A 26,135-nucleotide genomic window follows, 5' to 3' on the forward strand; every position below is an offset into this window, starting at 1 on the left:
AAGCGAATTACACTCTTATACTTGCGGTTTACAACTCAATTATTACTAAATTATTATGATTATTATAATTGTTATTAGTGTTATTAATAAACAAATTTAGATAACCTCCAATCTGCAAAATAAACTTGTCATTTACATTCAAGAATTTCTTCGCGTTACGAATTTTGATTAAAGATTCTGTGTCAAAAATTGCAGTTCCTCTACTCCAGCTCATTCTACACCGTTATTAGGTTTTAACACAATCGAATACATTATACAATCCGGCCCCTTAGTTTGGCGTGTCTGGTGCCGAAAGATAATTGCGTTAACAACCGTCTCAAGCAATCATTAAAAGCGAAATAACGAGGAACTAATAAATCTAATCAGAACTACGGCTCTAACAAATTAAATTTATACAATCGTGCACAATCCGCATTATATTACCGACTGGTTCTGATTTGCAATTATTCATTTCTCTGAGGCACGAAAACTGACACATTCTAGAATTGAAGTATTTTTCTTTCAGGCTTTCGAAGAATTAGAAGAACTTCTGGCGGAAAACAACATATGCATCGCGGTAAAAGAGAAGCTCGTTAAAGATTCAGGGGTGGCTAGGGAATCCACATACGACAACATAGTGCTAAAGCTTCAGACTAAACCTAGAGCAAAAGGTAAGATAATGCTTTTTTTCGATGTCCATAGTCAGTTGCAAAATGTAGACAACAACTGATCAGTATTCGGTTCTAGTCGTTCAATATGCATACTTTGCATTGCCTTTTGGTTAATATTAATTAGTTTGGTAAGGACATATCCTTGCTTACAAGTTATTGTATGTTCCTCATTTCGTAGGAAAAAGTGGCTACACAAAAGATGGTTTAACCAATACTAACCAAAAATGGGGTTTACGGTGACAGGTCACATGTGCATTCTATTTGACCTAGGCTTTAAAAAACCTGTATGTGTCAAACCCAAACTCGATTAGTTTATAAAATTACAAATTAGTAACAATTTAATTTTAATGAATTTCTAAAATTCAAAAATTGTGTGTCTAGGAAGCAGATTATATAGACTACCAGTAGGCATTTATTTTCGAACTGTTAAAAACCGTCTATTTTGAATAAGGCTCAACAAAATACCAAGTGCCATATATTATTGGAAAGGTAATTTCCTATACTTCGAAACGATACTGCAAATTGATTTGTAGTTTGTACCATGTTTTTTATAAAAGTAGATATTGATATTATTTTCATCTATCTGCTTCAGAAATGGAAGTCTCCCTTTCAAAAAGTCCAATTTGGCCCACCCTGAAGATACTCCGTATTCAAAGCCCATAGCATAGAAGCGGTTGAACTGAAACATTATATACAAGAGTAATAGAGTTTTTTGGAAAGAAATTTTGGTAACATTTCAATTGTGTACAGTAAAGCTCTATTTCTTTTATCAAATATAAGGCATGATTATTCCTATAAGTTTTTTATCAACCATCAGTCCTAAGTATTTTATAACATTGTTTCCCTTAATTGGTTCTACTAAAAGTGTCCAAAAACACCTTTAATACTTTTAAACTGTTTTCCATTTTCTCTTCTACACAATTAATTTATATATAAATTAAATAAGAGAGGTTCTAGCACAGCTCGCTGCGGTATACCGTTAAATTACTTTAACCAGTTATTAGCGAGCGATCTAATTTAAACTAATTTCATTTCATTTGAAGCTACCTTGTATATGGTGATCGTAATCGGAGTGTTTAAACAGGAAGACCCTATTTCTAAACTAGATAGAGCAAAAATTGACTTGCAGAGGCTCGATTTTTGAAAAATATTCATTTTGGAAATTGCCTGTAAATTTTTTATTTATGAAAACTTCTGGTTCCGATAAAAAACATTTCTAAAGGTAAATCTGGGGTTGTACTAAAACTTTTTTTTTAAATTATCGGTTTTCTTACAAGTGAATACAACTTTCTTATTTTATATGACAATGGTAGTGGGCTACGGCTTCAAAGTATGTTTGTGTGGAGATAAATTATTATTAAAAACTGCAGAAATCAATTTCAACTAAATATGATGACAGTTTGAATCTGAAAGTAATGGATTAATAAAGGTCCCAGGTGAAGATTTTTTTTACTTTCAGTATATAATTTTCTATCTAAAATGGTGAAGAAATTAAAAAAGTTAAAAATGCAATTTCAAATATTTGGAGATTTATAGTATATTAAACCACATAACAATAATAATAATAATAATAATAATTAAAAGGCTGTTGCCCTTGGGTTCTGCGTCTATTGATCGAGCGGATACAAGAAGTGGTCATCAGTGCAATCGTATATCGCCCTGTGGGGTCGGAGTCGTGGGAAAATTAAATAAAAATAATAATAATAATAAAAATAATAATAATAATAATAATAATAAGGTATACACCTGATTTAATTAACTAATAGAATTAATAAAACGAAATCATAACTCAATGGATGGCAGCTGACTATCCTAATCCTCTAATTAATACCTCTACAAAAACTAAATTTGTGCGTAGTAGTAATAAAAAAAGCGAAAATGAATTGATTATCCCTTAAACGATTTAGAAACATTTCGAAATAGTAGTGTAGAGTCAGTCCAAGTTAATGTCTCACAATTCAGAAATGTCATTAATAATTTGTTAATTATTGATTTTATCATGTTGGTCTTGCCTTTAAAATTAGAAAAAAATGTCACAACTGCGTGGATTATGCGTGAGTTAAAAAATCTATTCTCTCCAATAGGAACAGAAAGGCCTCAGAAAAACCAAACAGTTTGGAAAACAATATTCATGTCATTTGAAGAAAACTTTTTAGCATTTACGCTGAACAAGCTTTAAACTAGATGATTTCAGGGATATTGTATATCACTGTTTCAGTTTACTCTTTATTTGGGTTGTGTATACAAGTTTAATGGTAAAGATGTTACACAGACCTTGCCAGTTTCTAAGACAGTGTCCCAATAATTTGAATGCGTTTGTCGTTATTCTTCATATATATGTGTTCAATAAAAGTGAAGTTAGTGTCAAACATCAAGGGCATGCCATTGAGTATATGGGACTATTATTTCGATGAGAAGACAGGACTTTGCGTTTGGCAACATTAAGTTTAAGAGAGTTCACAGGCGACAACTGATTTATCACAAGCAAAACGTATTGTAATACCTAGCGATCATTCAGTTTGGTCTTTTGACATTTAACATAACGTATAAATCGTTGATGAATATCAAAATTAGGGAGGGACCTACATTTGACCCTTGGAGCACTCCGGACGTAGCAACAAAAATTTTAAACTTACTGCCTCAATATTCAATAAAGAGTCGAACACTATTGTTATAAGAAAGTGGATTTCATCTTAATTTACATTATTACTTTACAGCATTTATTAATAATTATAATCTTGTGATTTAAATTAAATTCATGTTTTATAAAATTTTCCTGATTTTTAGTATGTTTATGTCCATTTATACAGTTTTTTTTAAGTTGACTTGTCATTAAATGCATTTAATACATATACACCCTCTGATTTCCTTTCAACTGGAATTTAACTTTTAAAAGATTTGTGGCAAACTGTGATATCATATTATAAAATGGTACCATTAGTTAGCTTAGGTCAGTTAAGTTAGTAATACTTCAATACTGGGTTACTAGTAAAAAAGTTAAAACAAAGCCTTTTGGACACTTGCCGCTAGTTCACTCGTAAAACCTGAATCTACAAAACAATTAAAAATTAATTGATTCATTTAGTGGCAAAAACCTCAGAAATTTGGTGTCGAACGACGACATGTAATCGTAATAAGTCATTAATTCTTTCTTTCGAGACACCCCGAGGTTACTACAAGCTCTGTGCGTCGCGTTCTTCGTAAATTGGATAACATTTCCTTTCCTTAAACGAAAAAGCCGTCAAGGCTCGGATATTTTCTTTTGAACGAAGAAAAATAACTTTAAATTCAGGGACAGCAACTGCTCATTCTCTACGTGACCGGTTTTAGCAAAATTTTGTTTACTGCCCAGCGCCTTAAGATAGTGGATAATTTAGAGAAAAAATTGTGAAGTGACATAAATCACTCGTCCTTTATTTGTTTAGGAAAACTCGAAAACTCGAAAATAGTCAAGCCTGTGTGTTTATAAAATTACAAATAAACACCCCATAAATGGAAGGAAAAGGTACTCCTTACTTTCGAGGCTGCTTGTAATATATTAATTCAATTTTTTTTCGTCATTAAAGTCATTCAGAATAACCAAAAAATTCGTATAAGTTTTGTTTTTCAATTTGAAATTTTTCCTCAAAAAGGGAAGAAAGAAATAAGTTTTTTGATTTAACTTTTATATTTTGAAATTTTGTAACTAACAATCTACAAAAACACTGATTTTTAAATGGAATTCAATGGTCTACAAAAAACGTATCTTAACATTTTTGTACAATTTTTTTTTAAATGTTATTCACTATTGAACTTGAAGAAAAAATAAAATTTTAATTGTCATTTTGACATTTAATTAATTAACTTATTTAATATTTTTGTTTAGTAAATATTACCGTAATGTTGTTTATAGTGTTACAAGTTAAGTGCTAATATATTAAATAGTACAAACAAAAAAGGAATAAAAAAACAAAAAAATGAAAAATGACTAGAGTGGCAATAAATGTAAGGGCAACAGACGTTGCGGTTAGAGTGTTAGAAAAGGGATAGAGTGTTTTTACTCATCATAGTGGTTAATAAGCCGAAGAAAAGCGAGACAAGTAGAGGGACAAAACAGGAAAGTTGCAAATAGATAGGAAATCGCCTATATTAACAAGTATATTATACTAATGTGTAAAATATTGTTAATAAATAATGTACTACAGTATAAAAACCTAATTGTAATTTGTAAAATTGTTTTTAATGATTATATCGACAATGTCAATTATCGATGATGTGGAATAAGTTTTTTATTTTTTCTTCAAGTTTATTAGTAAATATATTTTTTTATTTTAGGCTTTTTTAAGTAGAGCCTTGAATTCTCCTTTTGGGAGTAATGGGATGTTTTGGGAGACATTACTCCACTTCTTGAATTTTGACGTTTGTTGATTCACTGCACTCGTGCCAAAAAAACTGGTGACTTAAATGCCGTTTACCACACTTGTTGCATAATATACTATATTAGTGTGGTATATACAATAGGGATTAAAAATAATTTCATTGCACGAAGTACTTATATATAATATTAATAAGATGGCAAACAGTGCATATTACAGTAGATATAACATCATGAATTAATTTTAATTTTTTATTTGAAATTTTAGCTTCATAACTGAGGAAGGAATTTAATTTGTTGAGAAACAAACTTCTCTGTCCTTGAAATCTAAAGTTAGGAACACGGTCTTGAAACAACTGTAGTCAACGTTGACGAGTTTTCTCGACTCGGTGAGGAGTTGAACTTTAATATAATTTCGCAGGGATAACTTTTAATAACAAATTCGACCTTTCAAAATAAATCGTGCTTTGAAATCTCAAGAGTTTCAGGTCAGCGGATGCGAAAACATTTTTCCTAAATTATGATTAAATTATGGGGCATCGATACATAAAAAAAATTGTTCTGAATTTAAAATATCTATGTATGTATGTATAGTGTATCAGTGCTGAAAGGGCTAATTCTTGAGCACATTTTAAGAAAAAAAATTCATGCGAACGTACATGTTAAACCTCTTAAACGCCTTTTATTATTTATATTATATTCAAGGTATCTTTGTGAAATTTGGTGTGTCAATAAACATATCCACCAGTAGCTCCCGTGAACTACTTGTACCGCACATTTATGAAGAAAAAATTTGGACGCCAATGAAACATTTCAGTGAATATTTTCTTTAGATATAAGCTATTTTATAAAAGAATAAAATAAAGTAAAACAGTAATTGAAGGAGATCAACAAACCCTTTAAGTAAGGCAGCAATGGGTGCATTATTTTACTGACTTAGATGAGCCTGAAGGACCGAACAATTAATGTATTCTCTCTGCCTGTATCTGTAATGGGTGGTAGTGAGACTCAGCGTTCAGATATCTTGAACAGAGGTCCCTTTAACTTGATGAAAATCCATTTATCAAAATAAATAAGAACTAAAACTTTAGATTTTCACGAAATTATGTATTGTTTCGACAACACCGCGTCTTTATCAAATGTAATATTACGAAGTATATCGGCCACCAATTTTACCACAGGTTCATAAACTTAACAGACACAACATTTTCTAAAAATGAAGTTGAATTTCTGGAAAAATTTTCAACTTTTACTTTTAGACTGTTTAGGGATCGACTGTGATGCAGTTAAGGACATTACCGATCCTAATTTAAACAAACATGTACCTATTAGCAAATATAATAAACTTTCAATTAATAGATAACAACAAACACAAAGAAATTTCTCAAATGTCACTAGTAAAAACTATTAAAAACAAAGCTTCTGAAAATAACTTAATATTTACACGTGCAGATAAAGGGAAGACAGTCATAGCTATCGATCTCCCAGACAATTTGAAAAACCAACAATTTTCTTAAACCAAAACTTTTCCAATGTATCAAACACGATCCTACCGAGTTACATCAAAGACAATTCAAGGAAGTAATTACTAACTCCACGCTATTTAGTGCCAAAGACAAATATTTTTTAACAATTATGAATCCATAACCTCCGAAATTATATTCTTTAGTTAAATTACATAAACAAGATATGCCCATTAGACCAGTCGTATCTTAGTATATCCAGCAGTTAAGCTTTCAACAAAATTAGTAAATATTTTAAAGTTCCACACAGATTTTAAACAAAAATTTGCAATAAAAAATTCTTTTGAATTAATCAACAAAATTAAATATATCAAAATCCCTTTTAACGCAACATTATTGTCTTTTGGTGTACAAAACTTATTTCCCAATATTCCACGTATAGATGTGATAGGTTTAGTAGACTTCACCCTAACTCAGAAACAGGTGAACCATTGGTGAAACAAGATTTATTAGATTGCTTAATAGTATGTTTAGACCAAAATTATTTTGAATTTAATGGACAGATTTACATCTCTAAGGAAGGTTTGATTATGGGAAACCCACCTAGTTCTTTGTTAGCCGAGATATTTATGGATAATTTGGAAAATATCATACTAGAACATCCTTTAAGTAAAAGTTTTCTATGGTGGTATAGATACGTGGATGATGTCTTTGCTTGCTTTGTTGGAACGGACAGACAACAGAGATTATATATACTTCCCAAATCTTGGTGCTCTTCTTCTTCTTCTTCACGTGCCATCTCCGCTGCGAAGGTTGGCAATCATCAATGCAATTCGTATCCTTGAGACTGCAGCACGAAACAATTGGTTGGAGTTACATCCAAACCATTCTCTCAGATTACGCAACCATGACATCCTTCTCCTTCCGATACTCCGTTTACCTTGGATTTTACCTTGCATAATCAGTTGTAGCAATTTATATTTTTCTCCGCGTGTAATATGCCCCAGATACTGCAATTTTCTTATTTTGACCGTATCCATTATTTCACGTTGCTTGTCCATCCTCACAAGTACTTGTTCGTTTGTCATTCTGTCCGTCCAGGATATCCTTAAAATTCTTCGGTACGTCCACATCTCAAAAGCTTCTAGTTTATTCAGGCATTGTTTATTCAAAGTCCAGGCCTCCACGCCATACAAGAGGACCGAGAAAACATAGCATTTAAGCATCCTCACTCTCAAACTTAAGCTCAAATCCCTGCTGCACAACAATTTCCTCATATTATTAAAAGCACTTCTGGACTTTTCTATTCTTATTCTGATTTCTTTGGAATTGTCATTTGTCTCGTTAATGTTCGTCCCCAGATAATTATAATTCCTTCTTCACATTTCTTTAATTCTCATTTACTCCGCTTTTTGCAATTTTCTTACCATATAGTCAGTCTTCTTCGCAGCTTGCAACGATTACTGGTAACACTGACAAACAGTGTTACCAGTTACAGTGTGAGACCCATCCCCAGAGTTTTGTCGCCAGTTGCGGAGTTCTTCCACATATATTTTGAATAATGTAGGCCAGAGGCAGCAGCATCCTTGTTTCAGACACTTCGTTACCTTGAATGTATTTGAGAATGCATTTCCTATCTTCACCGCGCATTGTGGATTTTTGAATATGTAATATAGCGCTTGTATATATTCCTTGCTAATATCAGATTTGTGTAGCCTGTCAAACGGAAGTCAGCCACTTTTGATATATGTGAGATGCTACCCACGGATTTGGAAGGATGTTTTGGAAGATAATACCTCCGACTTAAAGTTTAACCTTTGGTAAACTTTTGAAATCAGTCATTTATTACGCTTAGTTAAACTCGTAACTTAAATCCAATTTACCACACTTGTTGCATATTTTGTCAATCTGCTATTGTTTTTACAATGAAAGTCGAGCATTGAATCTATCTACTTTGCATAAAATGAACAATTTAAATCCAGGTATTTAGTCGTTTCTGGGCCAAAACTGCTTCGGCATGACTGAGTAGCTAGGCTACTTTGGTAGTGTAATCATTTAAGTGACGGTTTGGACAGCCCCATGCAGGCAATTATTAGAGCCAGAGGTGGCACAGTATTATGTTAAGTTTGCTATAAAAAAGTTTTTTAGGTTATATAGCCAAATTGTAATAATTCAATTTCTTATAAAGTAGTTGATTTTTCACTTAAAAATAAGCTGATTCACATAAAGACGTAAACCAAAAATCAAACCATAGCAAATAGTGTGCCATTTTACTTAAAGTTTTCAAAAAACAAAAAGGAAACAGCCCAAAAATAAAAATGATGCATTTTCTCACATTTTACAAAAAGATTCACCGTGTAATATTTAGAATATTTGTGTCTGTATTGTATATTTAGTTGCTTTCAATAAAATTTGTTCCTGATGATTTGAGGCTGCACAAAATTCCACGATGCGATGACCGAATGCAATATTTCGAATATTAGGTGCCGATGTTATGAACGGCTATAACAAACAATTTAAGCAGTTGTTGAATGAAGAAGGAGTTTAGTTTTCATGTGATAGTCAAATTGCACGGTATTCCTATAAGCGTATATAAATATAAACATCCAAAATATGCATCAGTTTCTTTAAAAGAACTTCAAACTGTAGCAGAAAACTTAGCAAAAAACTTGAATAAGCAACAAAATATTTTTACCAAACAAAATAATATAGAGAAATCTACCACAAAAGCAAGTTATGTTGTCGCACACAAAATTGCTAAGTTCTGTAAGCCGTTTTCTGAAGCAGAGTTTGTTAAACAATGCATGGTACAAGTGTCGGAGATATGTTGTCCTGAAAAGAAACATATTTTTGAAAATGTAAGCCTTTCGAGAAGAACAATAGTACGACGGATTGAAAATATTTCAGGAAACTTACTTGACCAGCTAAGAACAAAAATTGCTGATTATTTTACCTATTGTTCTCTGGCTTTAGATGAGTCCTGCGATATTACTGATACAAGTCAATTATTAATATTCATTCGCGGCATTAACAAGAAATGTGAAATTAGCGATGAACTTCTTAGTGTGCATCCAATGAAAGATACAACTACTGGTGAAGACTTCTTTCTCGCTGTTGAAGAGTGTTTAGTTAAAGTAAGTTTAACTTGGAATAAAATAGTAAGCGTCACTACGGATGGTTGTCCTAGTTTAACAGGGAAAAATGTAGGCTTACTTAAACGAATTCGCGACAAAGTAAAAGAGTTACAACCAGAACACGATATATTATTTTTGCACTGCATTATTCATCAAGAAGTGCTATGCAGAAAAGTTTTGAAATTGAATCACGTCGTTACTGTTGTGAGCAAAGTTGTGAATTTTATCCGAGGACGTGCCGTAAATCATCGACAGTTTGTTGAATTTTTGAAAGAAATTGAACAAAATTCCTTATTACACTAAAGTGAGATGGCTCAGCATTGGTAAAGTTTTGGACAGATTTCAATATTTGCTTGATGAAATAGTATCCTTTTTGTCGATAAAAGGAAAACTACATGATTTTCCTGAATTGCAAAATAAGGCTTGGCTAAACGATTTCTCATTTTTAGTAGATATCGTAAAATATTTGAATGAACTAAATATAAATCTACAAGGGAAAAACCAATTCGCTTTTAATATGCACTCAAACGTCAAAGCATTTATGACAAAACTCAATTTATTTGCTGAAAACTTTAATAATAAATTATTAAATCATTTCCCCTCATTGCAAGCACGGCGAGAATCATTAAAAAATACAGATTTTTTTTAAATATAGTGCAATAACACAAGACCTGCATTCTGAATTCCAAAGAAGATCTCAAGATTTCAAAGCTATTGAAAAACCTTTATCATTAATTAGCCAACCTTTCAATTTCGATGTGCAAGAAGCTCCTGTTGAAATTCAACTAGAACTAATTGACTTACAATCAAATAATTTACTAAAAGAAAATTTTCACTCAAACGAATTGAGTGCTTTTTATGGCGCTTTGAATAACGAACATTTCAAACATTTTTTGAATTATGTTCAAAAATACCTAGTTTTATTTGGTTCGACATATATTTGTGAAAGAACTTTTTCTTTGATGGTTTCCACGAAAAATAAATATCGATCACAAATTACTGACGAAAATCTACACTCGGTATTAAGGATTGCTACAAGTGATTTGGAACCCAATTTTGAAGAAATAATGTCAGATGAACATTCGAGATTTCACGTTTCGCATTAACTTTAAATATTTATTTTAACGTTTGATGTTTTTCTTTTCTTTTTTGAATTCTATTTACTATTATATTTACGAAATGCAATATAAATGTTAAATTGTAATAACTATGTGTCAATATAAAATAATTTGTATCGTTAAGACATAAATAAGTAACAAAATAAAATCTTTCATTGACTGGTTTATCTAATAGCTATTTATTTATAATAATATTTCTTTAAAAATTACGTGACATATTTTATTCAAATTGAAATGACACTTAGTGTTTTTGTCAAAAAAAAAAAAATGGGCAGGGAAAAAACTCCATCCAAAACATCCGCTTGTGCAAAGCATACGCGGTATAGTCCACCGGCCCCGGAGATATTTTGAAAATTTCATTTTGGCCCGCGCTTTAAAGTATTTGCCCACCCCTGGTTTATCTAGTAAAGAATAGTCTGAAATGTACTAGAATCGATGTGATATGAAATGGGCTGATTATTTAAACATTGAATAAGCTGGGAATAAAGTTGCGAAACAAGATGTAGTTTAAAGTACAGACAATTTTTTCTCACGCAAATTTTTACGCATATTAAAACATAACAACAAGAATGGTTAGCAAAAATGCCTTCTTGGAAGTATTTACTATACACTCGACTCCCGGAATGTTTATGTACCCTGAGTACCTTGTTGCCTTGTTACCTTGTCGCCGTCGGTGTGTCAGTAAACCCAGTTATTTTCGTGCGTGAGAATTATTCTGCCGTATTTCGGAAGGCAATAATGATACGTATGTTGTAGTGTTTTTAGGTAAACGCTAATCATTTATCATCCTGCCGTAAATGATGATACACAAAATTGAGGGATCTTCTGTATGTGTACTTTTTTGTTTCTTTATATAAGACGTATATTTTTTTAAGCTACCCTATAAAATTTTTGTAGGTGCTACTCAATAAGCAACCACTTGAGTGCCAGATGTTTTCTTAAAACCGCATTTCTCGCTCCGTCAAAATATCGATTAGTAGAAGGGCGTCATTTTATAATAAACATAGTTTTGGGGTGCAGTAACATTTTAAGAAATATCTTTCCGGCATTTCTCGCTTAACCGTGCATTCGAGTGGTGCGGGCTATTGTTTGCATTATTTGAAATTGCCAAAACTTAAAGGTGATTGTTCTCACGAGTGCAGTAGTTGAATTGCATGATGATTTCGATTTATTGAGCAAAATACCAAAGTATCAAATGATTTATTGATAGGTGTCATTTTTAATTTATAAAATATACCCTGAACTATTTTAAATGTTGTTACTTTGTTGGTTGAAAGTCGTGGCTACTGTCGCGTGCCTCTGCCCTTCAGTGTATTATGACCTGTTGTTTATTGCGCTGTCGCGTGTTGCTGCCCTTCAGTGCCGGTGTGGTTATTTGCGACAGGATGTGTCTCTGCTCTTAGTATCCATTGCACGAACGGAATAATCAGTACTAGTGATTGAAATAAATACTATGTGTGTTTTGCCCTTAGTACTGATGTGTGTTCTGCCCTTCAGTATATTATGACCTGTTGTTTATTGCAGTTTCGCTTGTTGCTGCCCTTCAGTGCCTAGGTGGTTATTTGCGACAGGATACTTCGTGTGTCTCTGCCCTTAGTATCCCACGTATGCACGATCGGAATAATCAGCACTAGTGATTCTGCCCTTAGTACCAACCGATACTCAGTTCCAGATTTTATGCAAGATATATCTGTTATCTTTGTTTTCTGGTAATATTAAGTTTGTTTCATGAATCGTAGTCTTTGGTACTCAGGTTATTTTGTTAGTTTCAGATGCGAACCGTGTCACCTCCATGACGGACTAATCACCGTTCGTTTAGACCCAAATACTTAATAATTATTCATTAAAAATAAATAAATATATGTATTATACATTTTCAACTTAAAATTTTATTGTTCTGGTTCCCCCTCTTATATTCATATAATCGAAGCAAAAATTTTGAGCAAAAGTAAAACAGAGAAAAAAGGCGTTGTATGGGCCAAACTATAGCAGCATATTTCACTTAAAAGGAATATTTTTATATAAACATATGTCGGGAAACATCCTCCAACAAAAGCGCAAACAGCAAGGTCAGGTAAATACGGGATTGGGCAAACGGATATTCCTACAAATTTGAAAAAAAAGTAAATCGGCTGAGATAAAATGCTGGAAATTATGTTTGAGGTTCCGAAATATTAATGATACTTAGAGTGAACACTTTCTTAAAACTGAGACAAGTCTAGATTTTTTTTGTTAGACGTTTTTCATTTGACCTCTAAAAGGAAAATGGTGGAGAGTACTCCAGCATTTCCGGAAATGGCTGTGCTCTCAAACGTGCTATGAGTGAGATGATTGCGATTAAGTAACCAGATGGCGCTTTCTAACATAATGACAACAAAAATTCTGAAAAAAAAGTAAATGCAACGATATGATTTTCTTTTGTCATTTGATGGTCATACCAGAGCCCAAAACTCCAGTGAAAACCGGATTTCAATATCTTTAATCTTGCCTAGTGCGACGTTTATACAGTAATAACTCTATCCGAATATTATGGGAAAATCAAATAAATATTTAAAATGCATTTCTACGTAGGAGTGTACCCTGAATTGTATCTTTAATGCGGCTGAACTAATTTCAGATTTTGAAAGGTAATGTAAGTAAGTTTGATAACTAATATATTTTATTCTACCCAAAGGTAAAACTTTAGGACAGTAAGGTCTGGAGATCTGGCCGACTATAGAGACAAAGTGCCCCTCCTATCCAACGGTCTGGATAAGTGCTGTCTAAAATAAACGTTTTCTAATAAAATTGCCAATTTGTTTCTTAAAAATTTCAAATAAATTTGGCCATTAAGCTTCCTATTAAAGAAATGCCACAGACTTAATTGATTTTGATAATCCACTTTACGCATCCACTGAGCAACATCATATTATGCACGATCATATTGTACAAATTAACTCCTCCATTGCTTCTTAATATTCGAGATAAAAAATTCGGATCACCATCTATCATAGAATTCAGCGAATTACAGTGCTTAAAAGAGCGTGATGTGATTCAAAATTATAAGGTGTAGATATGAAAATTGTCTCGAATGACTGATTCCCCTTATTGGTGAAAGGTAAAGATCTGAGTGGTAGTTAAGATTGTTTGGCTGTTTGAAGATTTCTATGGATTCTCAGATTTTTTCTTTGGTAGAAGAATTGATTACATGCAAGAATTTTAGTTTGTTAGAATAAAATTTGATTTGTGGTGATGAGTTTATTCGTCGTAGTCTTAATGCTCCTTTTTTTTGGCACAGATATTTTTCATCCTGTTTCCCCAATGGACGAAAAACGGAGAAACGGGGACATCCGAGAACCAAACTATCTTAACTGAGACTCTGGTCTTTATCTTTCACCAATATGCGAAGCAGTTATACTAGACAATGTTGACATTCCTCGATATTCGAGTTATCAACAACCGTCGCAAGAGGAATCCACAAGAGTTGTAGAATTTCCTTTGAGAAAAAAAAGGTAAAATACTTACCAAACTTCAGAGACCTCAGAAATATAAGCGATAATTGAAAATCTGGTAACAAGGCACAAAATTAATTCTAAAATACTATGGGTGCACCAACTTATAAAACCTATGACATCATCTACAATACACGTAATTTCAGGATTACCAAAAATCTATCGTAGACCAGTTATTACGAAGAATTTTGTTCCAGGATGCATAATCTTTGGATCTGACCAGGAAGTGGCCGAGCTAATGAGAGCAGTACGCAGACTCAACGCGACCGGCTCATTCTCATGGATAGGATCCGATGGATGGAGCGCCCGATGGAGTGTATCTGACGGGAACGAAGCGGAAGTGGAAGGAACTTTATCGGTTCAGCCTCAGGCTAATCCAGTGCGAGGATTTAAGGAGTACTTCTTGTCACTAAATGTCGAAAATAATCCCAGAAATCCTTGGTTTGTCGGTAAGTACGAAGTTCGTTACGTAACTTAGTCAGCATTAACCGACCCACATTAATTTTAAATTCGTAATTATGGGGCAACAATGGTAAATTAGAATGCTTTATTGTCGCGTTTTGCTAATTAGTGAATGCAGCATTGAATAACTTATTAGTAATGATTATAATGTATTGTAATGAAAATATCTTTGATGTGAGTTTGGGAGATCCTCGTCTTCAAAGAGGCATTAGCGCTTCTCTCCTAATAAGTGTTTCTGATCTAAGGTCAAATCATAAAATTTTAAAGCAAACCTTAAATATTTGCTAAATATTACATGTAGTACATATATTAAATGTAGTGAATAATATCATTTTATATAAATAAATTCAAAATAATTTCCCCCATAATGTATTTAAAGTAACAGTATGAAGTAATATGTTGCCCAACTGTAGATCATTATATATATCGCATAATATATGATTATAATAATTCTTAATAAATAAATACACAAAATTCGATACAAAATAAATACTACTTGTCTCAGTAAATGAATAAATAATTGCAAAATTGACAATGTTTAAACAGGGATGCCAGTATTTTTGTACTATAATAAAACTTAAGTCCATTTCAAAACCGTTGGTTAGAAGCATTTTTTCTGCATTAAGTAAGAATAGTAATATCATAGTTTCCTTGTTATAACCATATGTACCTCTTCGCACAACCAGGATTTTCTACAAAATATTTACTAAAAACTGCTAATAGAAATGTGTCCATTTTTCGATAAACCTTGATGTTCCGGAAATCCTTGGAACGGCAGTCACTTGGCAGTCATGATTAGCACGAACATCTTTAATATTTAGTATATAATAAAATTAAGAATAATATACAATGGGTTTGTGGCAGCCTTAGATGAGTCCCTAAACCTAGCCAATCAGCGTCGACCATAAAACTCTATTTTTACAATTACACCTAGATGACGCTTCTTGTGTCTCAACCAACAACCCATGCAGCTATCGTGGACCACACTAACATAATCTCTAACCTAACAATAATATATCCGTCCACATGTAACAATATGAAACTCAAAATTGCAAGTAAAAAGCTATCTCGTAAGTGCTCACACCGAAAATTCGCTCTCCATTTTCACTGAGTACACGGATCAACACAAAATTTAGTTTTGATTAAAATTTCGTCGTAATTATATGAAATAAAAAATGACATAGAAACGTATGCTTTTGTATTTAGGAGACCGATTGAATGGCATTTTTCAAATAATTCATAAGTGTACGCTTTTAATTTTTCTTTTATGTTCGTAACTACTTTCTCTCAATAAACCCCAAATATAATCTCTCATCATATTTTCATTGTATTGGCCTTGATAACGTTGTTCGAAACTTCTAATGAAAACGTCCTCCTTGCCCTTCTGCTGTTTTTAAATTTATCTAGTCATATCCTGCAGCCCATAGCCTTAATTTTTTTTAGTATATTCTCAACTAACTTTTTGTAGTTTCCAGGTTCGTTATTTCCTAAAAATCCAACAACTACTGATTTAAAACTCTTTCAAGTTACGTTTTAAATACGATTTAGCAACGTTGGAAGTTTTTCTAATCTGCGGATCAACAAAAACTCCAACTTTTACCTTTGCTTCTGATAACTTCAGAAAAAACTTTTTCTATACTTAAAAGTGTCTGAAGTTTCATCCAGTTTCTTAAAAAATTGTTTCATTAGCCCTAACTTAATGTGCAGTGGTGGTATTAACACTAGCCTTAACATTAACATTAACAATCCGTTCACATTTTTAATTTTGTTTTCGGACACATAGTTCTGTTTTTACAGATTTTGACCGTTGAATATAATGCTTAGCAACCGCTCTGCTATCCGCTCTATAGAGCCATTAAAACTCCCACCATCTTAAAATCTCCGATCAGCTGCCAGTTGTTCTCGCAATACTTTACAGATCTAAGCAACATTTTCATAATTTTCTCTTAAATGTACTGAGTGACCTATAGGAAGAGGTGGGAATTTATCTCCGGCGTGTAATAAAACAGCTTTTAAGCTCTGTGCAGAGCTGTCAATAAATAAACGACATTTGATAGGAAGACATGGTGTGCCAAATTCTTCGAACATACCATTTACATTATTGCAAAATTAAAATCCATCTTCTTTTGTAAAAAACATTGATATTAACATCTTCAAGCAAATTCCATTGTTTTAAGCGAGAGCCTAAAAGTTTTTTTTCAAAGAAACTTCCACAGGCTACTGTTATACTTTTTACAAAACTTCTGGATTCCTCCTGCGTCGGTTTTTGCTGAGTCGAAATTCCTGACGTTTCGCCAATCATCCCGTTGGCTTCTCCAGAGCTTGACTGAAACTGTTTCAGTCAAGCTCTTTTGACAAATAGCACGCAGCAAAAATTTTTTTATTGAATGGAAATACTAAGTAAGACTTAAAAAGTAGTTCCCGTAATGTTTTTAACATAAGTGAAATCTTAACATCGGAATAAATAATTAACAGTTGAACTACACGATTTCCCGCTAAAAGCCTATTGTGCTGTGCTGAGCTGTCGGTGACGTCACGAGGTACGTTTTCGTGTTGCCAGTTATCAGCTTGATATTTTTTCCTCAGTTTTAAGTTATTTTTGAGTCATTCCCATCTGTAAAATACCCAATTATACAAAGATCTAGCGTGCAGGAAGCGTCACTTTATCACGTGAGTTTCTTGTTCCACGGATCCAAGTCACTTCGGACATTTTCGGAGATATTACCGCACGACTTGAATTTTGTCAATCCTGGCGGTCATGTCAATAAATGTGCCAGGTTGTAAAACTACAACCATTTCTGCTCCAATAAAAAACATTATATTAATTATCAGTTCACGAAAAGCAATGTAAAATATGGTTTAAAACCATTTTATTGTCTTTTTTCAGTTGGAGCAGGATATAGAAAATTACATAGAATAGAAAATGACAGCAGTTCGAAAAAGAATGAAAAATACTAGTTTCGCCCATTTTTGATTGCCAAGTTGCAGAGTTTCATTGAAGGCGAAGGCAGTACATCTTCTATTCCTAATAAACCTGCAACTACAAATATTGCTTTATCTCCAATTAAGTGGAATTATCTGTCTCGGACTAGTAATACTGAATGGAACAAGTTATACATAAAGAAAATAAACAGACGTAAACAATTCCTTCTTGGCCTAAAGATTGTGTATGTATAAATCTTTGAGTCATATTGGAAATATGGAAATATTACAAATAACAAACGCACGAATTAACCAAGTAGAATAAAATAGAACACAAACTACAGCTAACCAAACAATATAAAAGGTACGGTAACAATCCGTTGCTTGTCTCGACGTACCTCGTGACGTCATAACCAGTGGAATAGCGTTTTTGTGTCACGTCGGATGGACTTTCTAAGTTCAATTACAGAGTAAATGTATTTTTGTTTTTAGGACTAATATTCTGAAATGTAACTTATTTTTATTTTAGAAGGTAATTAAAAAGTGTTTTAGGTACATCTAATTGCTATTAAAGCCGCTATTCACATTGAGAAAAGTATCGCTTTGCGAAACGTGGCAACACCGCGTATTTTTAATATATTTTAAATTTGATTAAAAGTTAGTAAGCAACCCAACAATGATAATTTAGACATTACCCGAATTCTGAAGATGATCGCTAATAAGTTCTAAACGGTACCTGACAGACTCATACTCATATATATCGTTGAATTTATCTTTGAAAGGGCCATCCAAAAATGCAATAAAATGTAGGGTGTTCTATTTTAAAAAATGTAACTGTGTTTTACCACCCTGTCTATAAAAAAGTGACGATTAGGAAAAAAAAAAAAAAATAATTTTAATAGAAACAACTTTTGTATTCAAATTCTTTTTGTAACCCCCGTAGGTTTCGAGATAAGGCATAGGGCCCTCTTAAACGGGCCACCCGGTAAATACTTTTCCTTTTTTTATCTTAGAAATCTTTCTCCCATATCACACATAAACAAAGATATTTTTTTTATTTTAGTTTATAATCAGGTAAAATTTTGGCGGTCGAAACAGGGACCTAAAAATTTTCTAGTTCGATGGAAATTATTGAACTTAATCCCAATGTTCTCCGTGTACTCGACGGTCCACGAAAAGATGAATTCTATTATGCGAATGGGTTGTGGACCTGCAACGAATTCGCCTACTGTCAAACTATTCGTCTACTGTTCCACGCTATTGCGTTCTATCTAAAGCTCGAAACGGTTAAAATCAGCGTTTCTGTTCGAGCGTCTAAAGTTTGGATTTCAAATCTCTCAATAAAGTCATAACGCGGCTTCCATCGGAATCGAATTTCACTTTAAAAATGAGATTGTCTGGCGATTTTTACTTTCGTTATTCCTGATTTTGATTTTGGTGTTCGGAATGAAAATTTAATTTACGCAGCAGTGTTCTTGGAGTGATTGGGTGACAGATCAAGTCTCGGTGGTTTTTTAGTGGACTATTTCGATTGCTGGTCCGTTTTGGTTAGTTGAATTATTCTTCTGCGGCTAAGACTGCAGTTTTGAGTGGTAGCTTTGTGGAATGAAAGTGGTTGTAATTGGTCTAGTCTGTGTCCTCATATATGGGTAGAGTCTGGTTAAGAATCTTCCTATATACTTTCATAATGGCGTTTTTGCGGGCAAATTTAACTTTCCAGAACCTAAAAATCTTTACTACGGTAATGTAGTGGGTTTACCAGACAAGTCGAAAAACACTGAGTGGTGCTCTAATTCTGAGGATATTTCTATGTTTCTGAAAGTTGAGAATTTAACCTGAGGCACGGGATTCGTTAGGCTTAAGGATCGGGAATAAAAAATTTACTCACGCCTATGGCTGAGACGGAAACTGAGCCGAACTTTACCAAATTTCCTATTTTATTACTCAACACTTTTCTGAAATAGAAATGTTTTAACTTTTTACGACAGTTTATTGGAGAATTGTTTTATTTATAATATGAACCGATAAGATGTTGTCATATGCCAAAAAAATTAGAGTATTGCAAATATCGCCTAAGCCCTATCCTTAACAAAACCTAATCTTTCTAAAAAGAAAATCACTAGCAATTGACAAACTTCGTCGGCATGATTAAAATTTTATTTGGTGCGAGGTATGTGTTGAGTTCCGTTGGCGCCACAACCCTAACGAGACCCAGATCGAGGCCTTATTTTCCGGCTTGTCAATTTTATGATCGAGCGGTTAGACAGAAGTACGATTTGATATTCTACTTGTCACCTCGGATTATAAAAAGCGCGAAAAATGAACTACTAACAAATATTAATTTATCATCTGTCAAATGCAAAGATGCAAAACTGAACGTGAATTTTTAAATTTATTTTCGGACCCGGTAGTTGCTAACTCATATTGCAAAAACTCACTTTAGATCGGTGTGTAATTAGGCTTTTAACTTTTTTAACTTAAAAACTACAATTATAATAAGATGAAAGACGTAAAAAGAGTTATTAAGGACATGTAAAAAAAAATCATTGAAAGGCTACACCAGAGACATGCCATTAGCGTTATTAAAAATTAATGGCAGCCAAAATTAAGAACATCATATCCGCAATCCTCTTTTGAATTGGTTGGTTTGTAATTCCTCCAGAAGGTGCTGCATTTTATAAACGGGAAGCGCTGCTCCCTGACCAGTCAGTCGAAAAGTAGTAGTAGCAGTAGTAGTAGTAGTAGAAGAATGTAAATTTAGTAAATGACTTTGTCACATTTGACAAAATCGAACTTTTTTTGTCGATTTAGGAACTTTTTATTTTGTAAACAGGTATATCCTGTAATGGTTCAATTAAAATTTGTTTTAAAATTTTTATTAATTTGTTTTATGCTATCTTTGAAATACAATTGCAATTTGTTATGAATTACTGTAATATATTGGGAGAAAATATCATTTTCTAGTTATATTATTCAAACTAATACCCTTAAGTTCAAAACATAGAAACAAAAAAACATAAGCATTATTTTGGAATATTAATATTAAACGTACAACTAAGAGCATTATTTATTTGTAAGCAAGGTATTTCAAAGTTATTTGTGTGTCTTCTCTGTCTGCCTTATGAATTTTATCATCAATATCAATCTTATTCTTAACAGAATCCTCAATGTGGCAAAGTAAGATGAATTAACTAACCATCATGTCGTTGTAATTGTATAATTTCATTACCGCGATTAGCTAGCAATGCGCTGTGTATACTTTTGTGTTGGGTAATTCTTAAAAATAAGCTATTTCGCAAGGAAATTTGCCTACTGTATGTTGATAACATTTTCCTTTATAGCAGCGAATAAAGAGATATCGATGAGGAATGTTGGCTGTGCGTCCATTGTAAAATTAGTTTTACTTCTCCGTTAAATAAGAATGAGTTTGAATTATTTATTTTGGTGCTTAGAATGTTAACTTAAAGCATAGTTTGTTCGTCGGTTTTGTCATCAATTCATAAATTAATACATAACAAAATTTTGGTCACAATAAAGTACTGATCGTGCTTCTACTGAAAATTTATCGATATCCATTTAATCCAATACCCTTGATTGCTTCAACTTTTTAAAAAGTTGTATTATTTGAAGAACATTTTAGAAAACGAATTATCGTGTTGAAACTCAAGCCATAATATAATAATATACTATTATGCAACAAGTTTATTTGACACAAGCAGAGCGAATGTTTAATAAACGCTTTAGTTTTTGGGTACATTTTCGCAAAACAACACGAATACATTCACTGACATGACCGTCAGAATTGAGAAACGTCAGAATTCAAGGCGTGGGAAATATCTCCGATTGCTCCCAAACCCGTGCGGTACAATCCCGGAAATGTCTGAAGTAACTCAGATCCGTGGAAAACGAAAGTGGTAAAGTGGCGCTTCCCTCACTTTAGATCGGTGTGTAATTAGGCTTTTTTTGACGGGAGTAGAAAAACGGCATTTGAGTCAAGAGATAATTTGACCAGAGCCGCGAATTATGTTCAAGCGAAGACGAGATGACTTTTTAAAAACTTTATTTTCAAAATACAATCGAAAATTAAGAGTTTTTGCAGCAGCAGTTACAACAAGAATTCTTCATATTACTTAAAACTAAGACTTTATAGGTTCGTATCCGAAAAGCTGACAATGTGAATCTCATGGTCTCTTCATAGTACCATAGTGGCCAAATGCTGACATCGTAGATCTCCCGGTGTCCTATCCTTATTACGTGGAAATCATTGTACATAACTCCTCCCTCCTCAAGAAGCAAACATGAGTTTGCTCCGGCTGATTTGATTTATTGGGTTCGGATTGATTATTTTGACATTTCGGTAGAAGTTTCTTTCTAAAAACGATCATTAGGGCTGCAATGACCGCTAGAAAAAACATAATAACAATTATATTAGTTATTGAACTTGTAGACATAGGCTGGCCAATTCTTCAATCGGTTGCAGTTCATTTGTTATCTGTTTTAATTGATATAAGTCTTACAAGTTAATTTGACTGATGTTCGCTAATCTGTGTGATGTAATTGGTTTCAATTCTTCTATATAGACTTCAGGTAAAAGCAAAGGCTTTCCTTTCATAATTTTGGCATCGTTGTAATAATTTTTCTTGCCCAAGGTAATTGGGCAAGTATCTGGAATTTCTATAAGTATTGGAATATCGATCTTAAGGTATCGATCAATTTTACACTTAGCAAATGCCAATGTATTTTTAACAGGAAAAAACAAGCACTTTTTCTGGCGTTACCTGCTCCTGCAAGAGGTTGTAATAATTCGATATGGTGTTTTCGACAGTTGCTTTCTCTAGTTGGTTTTGATTACGGAGAAGAATCGAAATCGTTAAGTTATAATTATCAAGATATTTGAGAGTTTAAAGTTTTCAATACATTTTTCTGATTTTTCCGCAAGTTATCGATAGCATCGTCATAATTTTTTGCATCATCCGAATCAAGAGTACCGAAAAGCCATTTCTGTACTTTACCTACTACATTAATCAGTCCTCTTTTTGATCTATAATGAGGTTGAAGGTTTTTTAATTTATTTTGTACTAAATTCATTAGGTAATCTATTCTTAATAATAGGCTTTCCGGAAGGCCGTGATAGGACGTAGAGTTATTTGGGTGTTCTTCAGAAATTTGTTTCATAATTATATTCAAGTGGTTTTGCACGTTAATGAATTGGGAATGGACTTCTTTTAATTCAACAAAATAAAGGAAGGTGTGTTTAGTATAAACTAATTTAGAAGGACCAAGATATATAGGGAGAAGGGAATTTTTCAAAGGAATTAGTTTGATATCTTCACTATTTATTGGTCGAAGGGCCAGGGTTGCCAACGTCGATGCCACTAAGATCCTCAGGAGGTTCATTTTCGTGCGAATTTAATTTTTGTTTAAATTTTGGTCGTTTGGCAGAATTTTTATGATACGTTCCCGAATTGGTTTTAATTTTATAGGTTGTTTGATATTTTAAAGTAGTTTTCTTAAATTTAGGTAAAGCTTTATTACCTTTGATTATTTCGAAAGACGTGAATTTCGTGACACTGTGTATGGAGTTGTTATATCCTACCGACTGCGCCAATTATGTTCAAGCGAAAACGAGATGACTTTTTAAAAACTTTATTTTCAAAATACAATCGAAAATTAAGAGTTTCTGCTGCAACAGTTACAACAAGAATCCTTCATATCACTTAAAACTAAGAAATTTTAGGTTCGTATCCGAAAAGCTGACAATGTGAATCTCACGGTCTCTTCATAGTACCATCGTGGCCAAATGCTGACATCGTAGATCTCACGGTGTCCTATCCTTATTACGTTGAAATCATTGTACATAACTCGTGCGAGTATTTAGTAAGTGTCTCAAAAAGTTTACCGAACGTGTTGCATACTATACTTTTTCTACGACGGTTAGTTTTTGGGTACATTTTCGCAAAACAACATCAAAGCGTGGAAAATATCTTGGAAAACATGCGGCTGCTTCCAAATCCGTGCGGTAAAATCCCGGAAATGTCCGAAGTGGCTCGGATTCATGGGAAACAAAACTGACGTGGTAAAGTGACGCTTCCCGCACTCTAGATCGGTGGGTAATTAGGTATTTTACAGACGGAAATACAAAAAAATATTAACGTGAAACATTGAAATCTTGGCTCTGGAGATTTTAATTTTATTATGTAATTGGATAATTTCAATTTATTGACGAATTCGTAAAACAGTTTATTGATTGAACGATGTGGATAAGAGTTGTTGAATGCAATTTGTCCAATTGTCGTCAATTCTACAATTCCATATTACACGATTCTCTTTAAAATGTAATGTTAAAAAAATATTTTTATTTTAGAAAATATATTTTCTCCCTTCCAAATTAATGTCACGTCGAGAAACGGCTACGACAACTCAGACTTTCCTCTCCAAAGTGAAAAAAATAAAAAAACCTTACGAATTCGGCAAGAGTTTGTCGACTGCCATTCCAATGCTTGTGTTCGGACAAAAAAAAAGATTCGCAAACATCCTGTTACTCTGTGAACGAAAGGACTTTAAATATCCAGCAACGAGTTCGGAATACTAAACCTTTGATACGTTTATTTAGAATACAAAGGTTGCTTGAGTTTTCAAATATGCTGCGAACTTTGACCAAACAATCCCCGTCGTGAAAGCAAATTCCAAAAGTTAGACGGCCCTTTATTGTGTCTATTAGGAGCTTTTGCGTCGGGCTCGACTGTCTAGGTTTGTAATTAGAACTTTTATGCGTCGACACAGAGACAATCCCGGGAAAGGTCAAATTTAAGCAACTTGGTTCGCACAAAAGCGACCGACAAATTAGAACCAGGATTTAGATACAAAAGGACATACAAAGCCCTCACGCACACAATTAATTACAAGCTTCCTACTACCTCATATTAACAGCGACAATCATGCCCATAATAACTGAATTTTTTGCTTATAATTATGAATTTAACGAAAATTAACCAAATCTAATCTTTGAAGACACACATTGAGAAAATGTTATTCTATAGGTTATTTCAGAGTAATAAAATGTTAAATTTCGTCCAGTTCCGAGTAATTTGAGTGTCGCCCAAATACGAGGGTCACTTGAAAAGTTCCCGACCTAACAATGATACAAGACATTTTCTTTCTTTTTTTGTGTACGCAGTCTTCTTCTCTGAACGATGGTTCCATCTCTTTAATCCGTTCAAATAGTACCCATCCTAAAAGCTGATTGCCTCCTCATTTGACAAAAATCTTTGTCCTCCGAGCGCAGTTTTCAGATGAGGGAACAAAAAGAAATCGCTTGGGGTAATTCGTAAATTTTCGCCATGGCAACCGCTGAGGTATAAGAGTTGTCTTAGTGAAACAGGATTTTTTTTGCAAATGTGGCCGTTGTTCGGCTATTTCTGACCTCAGCTTGTCAAGTATTGATGCGTAGCACGCTTCTGTAATGTTTTCTCCTTGCTGAAGATAATCGATTAAGATGACTCCATTTTCCCAGCCAAAAAATAATTTTGCTTCATCTACAGTAATTAATCGGAGCCATAACTCGGATTAATTGCGCCTAAACTGCGCTAGCAGAGCATTGGAAACGTTCATTCGATTGCGTTTTTGGTTTTTGGTCTATATTTTCCATTTTCACGAAAACACTCAAACCATTCTCGATTAAGAACCACGCATCCAAAATGGCTCAAACTTTGGTAAGTAACTATCAAGAGCTGTACAACTACGGTTAGTAGTAGCTATACAACTACCTTTAAGTAGCTAGTGCTGCTATCTTCAGGATGAGGTCGGCAACTTTTCAAGTGGCCGTCGTACGCAGGTAAATTTTATGCGATAATAGTATATTATGCAACAAGTGCGGTAAACGGCATTTGACTCGTGAGTTTACTTGGCACGAGCGGAGCGAGTGTTTAATAAACGATTGAGTTAAAAAGTTTACCGAACGTGTTTCATACTATACTTTTTCTACGACCGTTAGTTTGTGGGCACATTTTCGTAAAACAACACCAATACATTCACGGACATGATTGTCAAAATTAACAAACGTCAAAATTCAAGGCGTGGGAAACATCTCCGAAAACATCCGAATGCTCCCAAATCCGTGCGGTAAATTCCCGCACGCCAGATGGGTGTGTAATTAGGTATTTTATAGACGGAATTAGAAAAAATATTTTTCATCCATATTGTAAATCCAATAGTAATAAATAGGCTTTGTTGTTATTTTTGATCACTTACCTGATATGTTGCTTCTCAAAAGGGATATCAACAGGCAGAGCCCAAAGTAATAATGCTGCACGGCTGACAAACTAGTGTCCATATAGCAAACAAATAAATATGTACATATAATTTTATAATTGCTTACAATTAAATCAACACTAACATTTTTCTCTTTTTCTATTTTAATTTTTTGTTTTATTTGTTTGTTTTTAATTTAGTAATATTCTAATATTTGCTGTAATTAATTTGTGTAACTAACAAGGTGTACCTTTTGTAGGTAATCGTTTATTTCTTTCCTTTTTTTTATTA

General features: G+C 33.3%; 1 protein-coding gene across 4 annotated transcripts in view; it reads left to right on the forward strand.

Moving 5' to 3' along the window:
- Positions 1 to 26,135, forward strand: part of LOC132702882 (metabotropic glutamate receptor 2-like) — a 410,472-nt gene that overhangs the window by 314,747 nt on the left and 69,590 nt on the right. For all 4 annotated transcript variants that reach the window (XM_060671733.1, XM_060671730.1, XM_060671731.1 and 1 more), the window contains 2 exons: positions 506 to 650; positions 14,408 to 14,659. In XM_060671733.1, the coding sequence (XP_060527716.1) occupies positions 506 to 650; positions 14,408 to 14,659 (397 nt within the window). The remainder of the gene's footprint in view (positions 1 to 505; positions 651 to 14,407; positions 14,660 to 26,135) is intronic.

Source organism: Cylas formicarius, unplaced genomic scaffold, assembly GCF_029955315.1.
Source record: "Cylas formicarius isolate icCylForm1 unplaced genomic scaffold, icCylForm1.1 PGA_scaffold_6__28_contigs__length_40554024, whole genome shotgun sequence".
Lineage (NCBI taxonomy): Eukaryota > Metazoa > Arthropoda > Insecta > Coleoptera > Brentidae > Cylas > Cylas formicarius.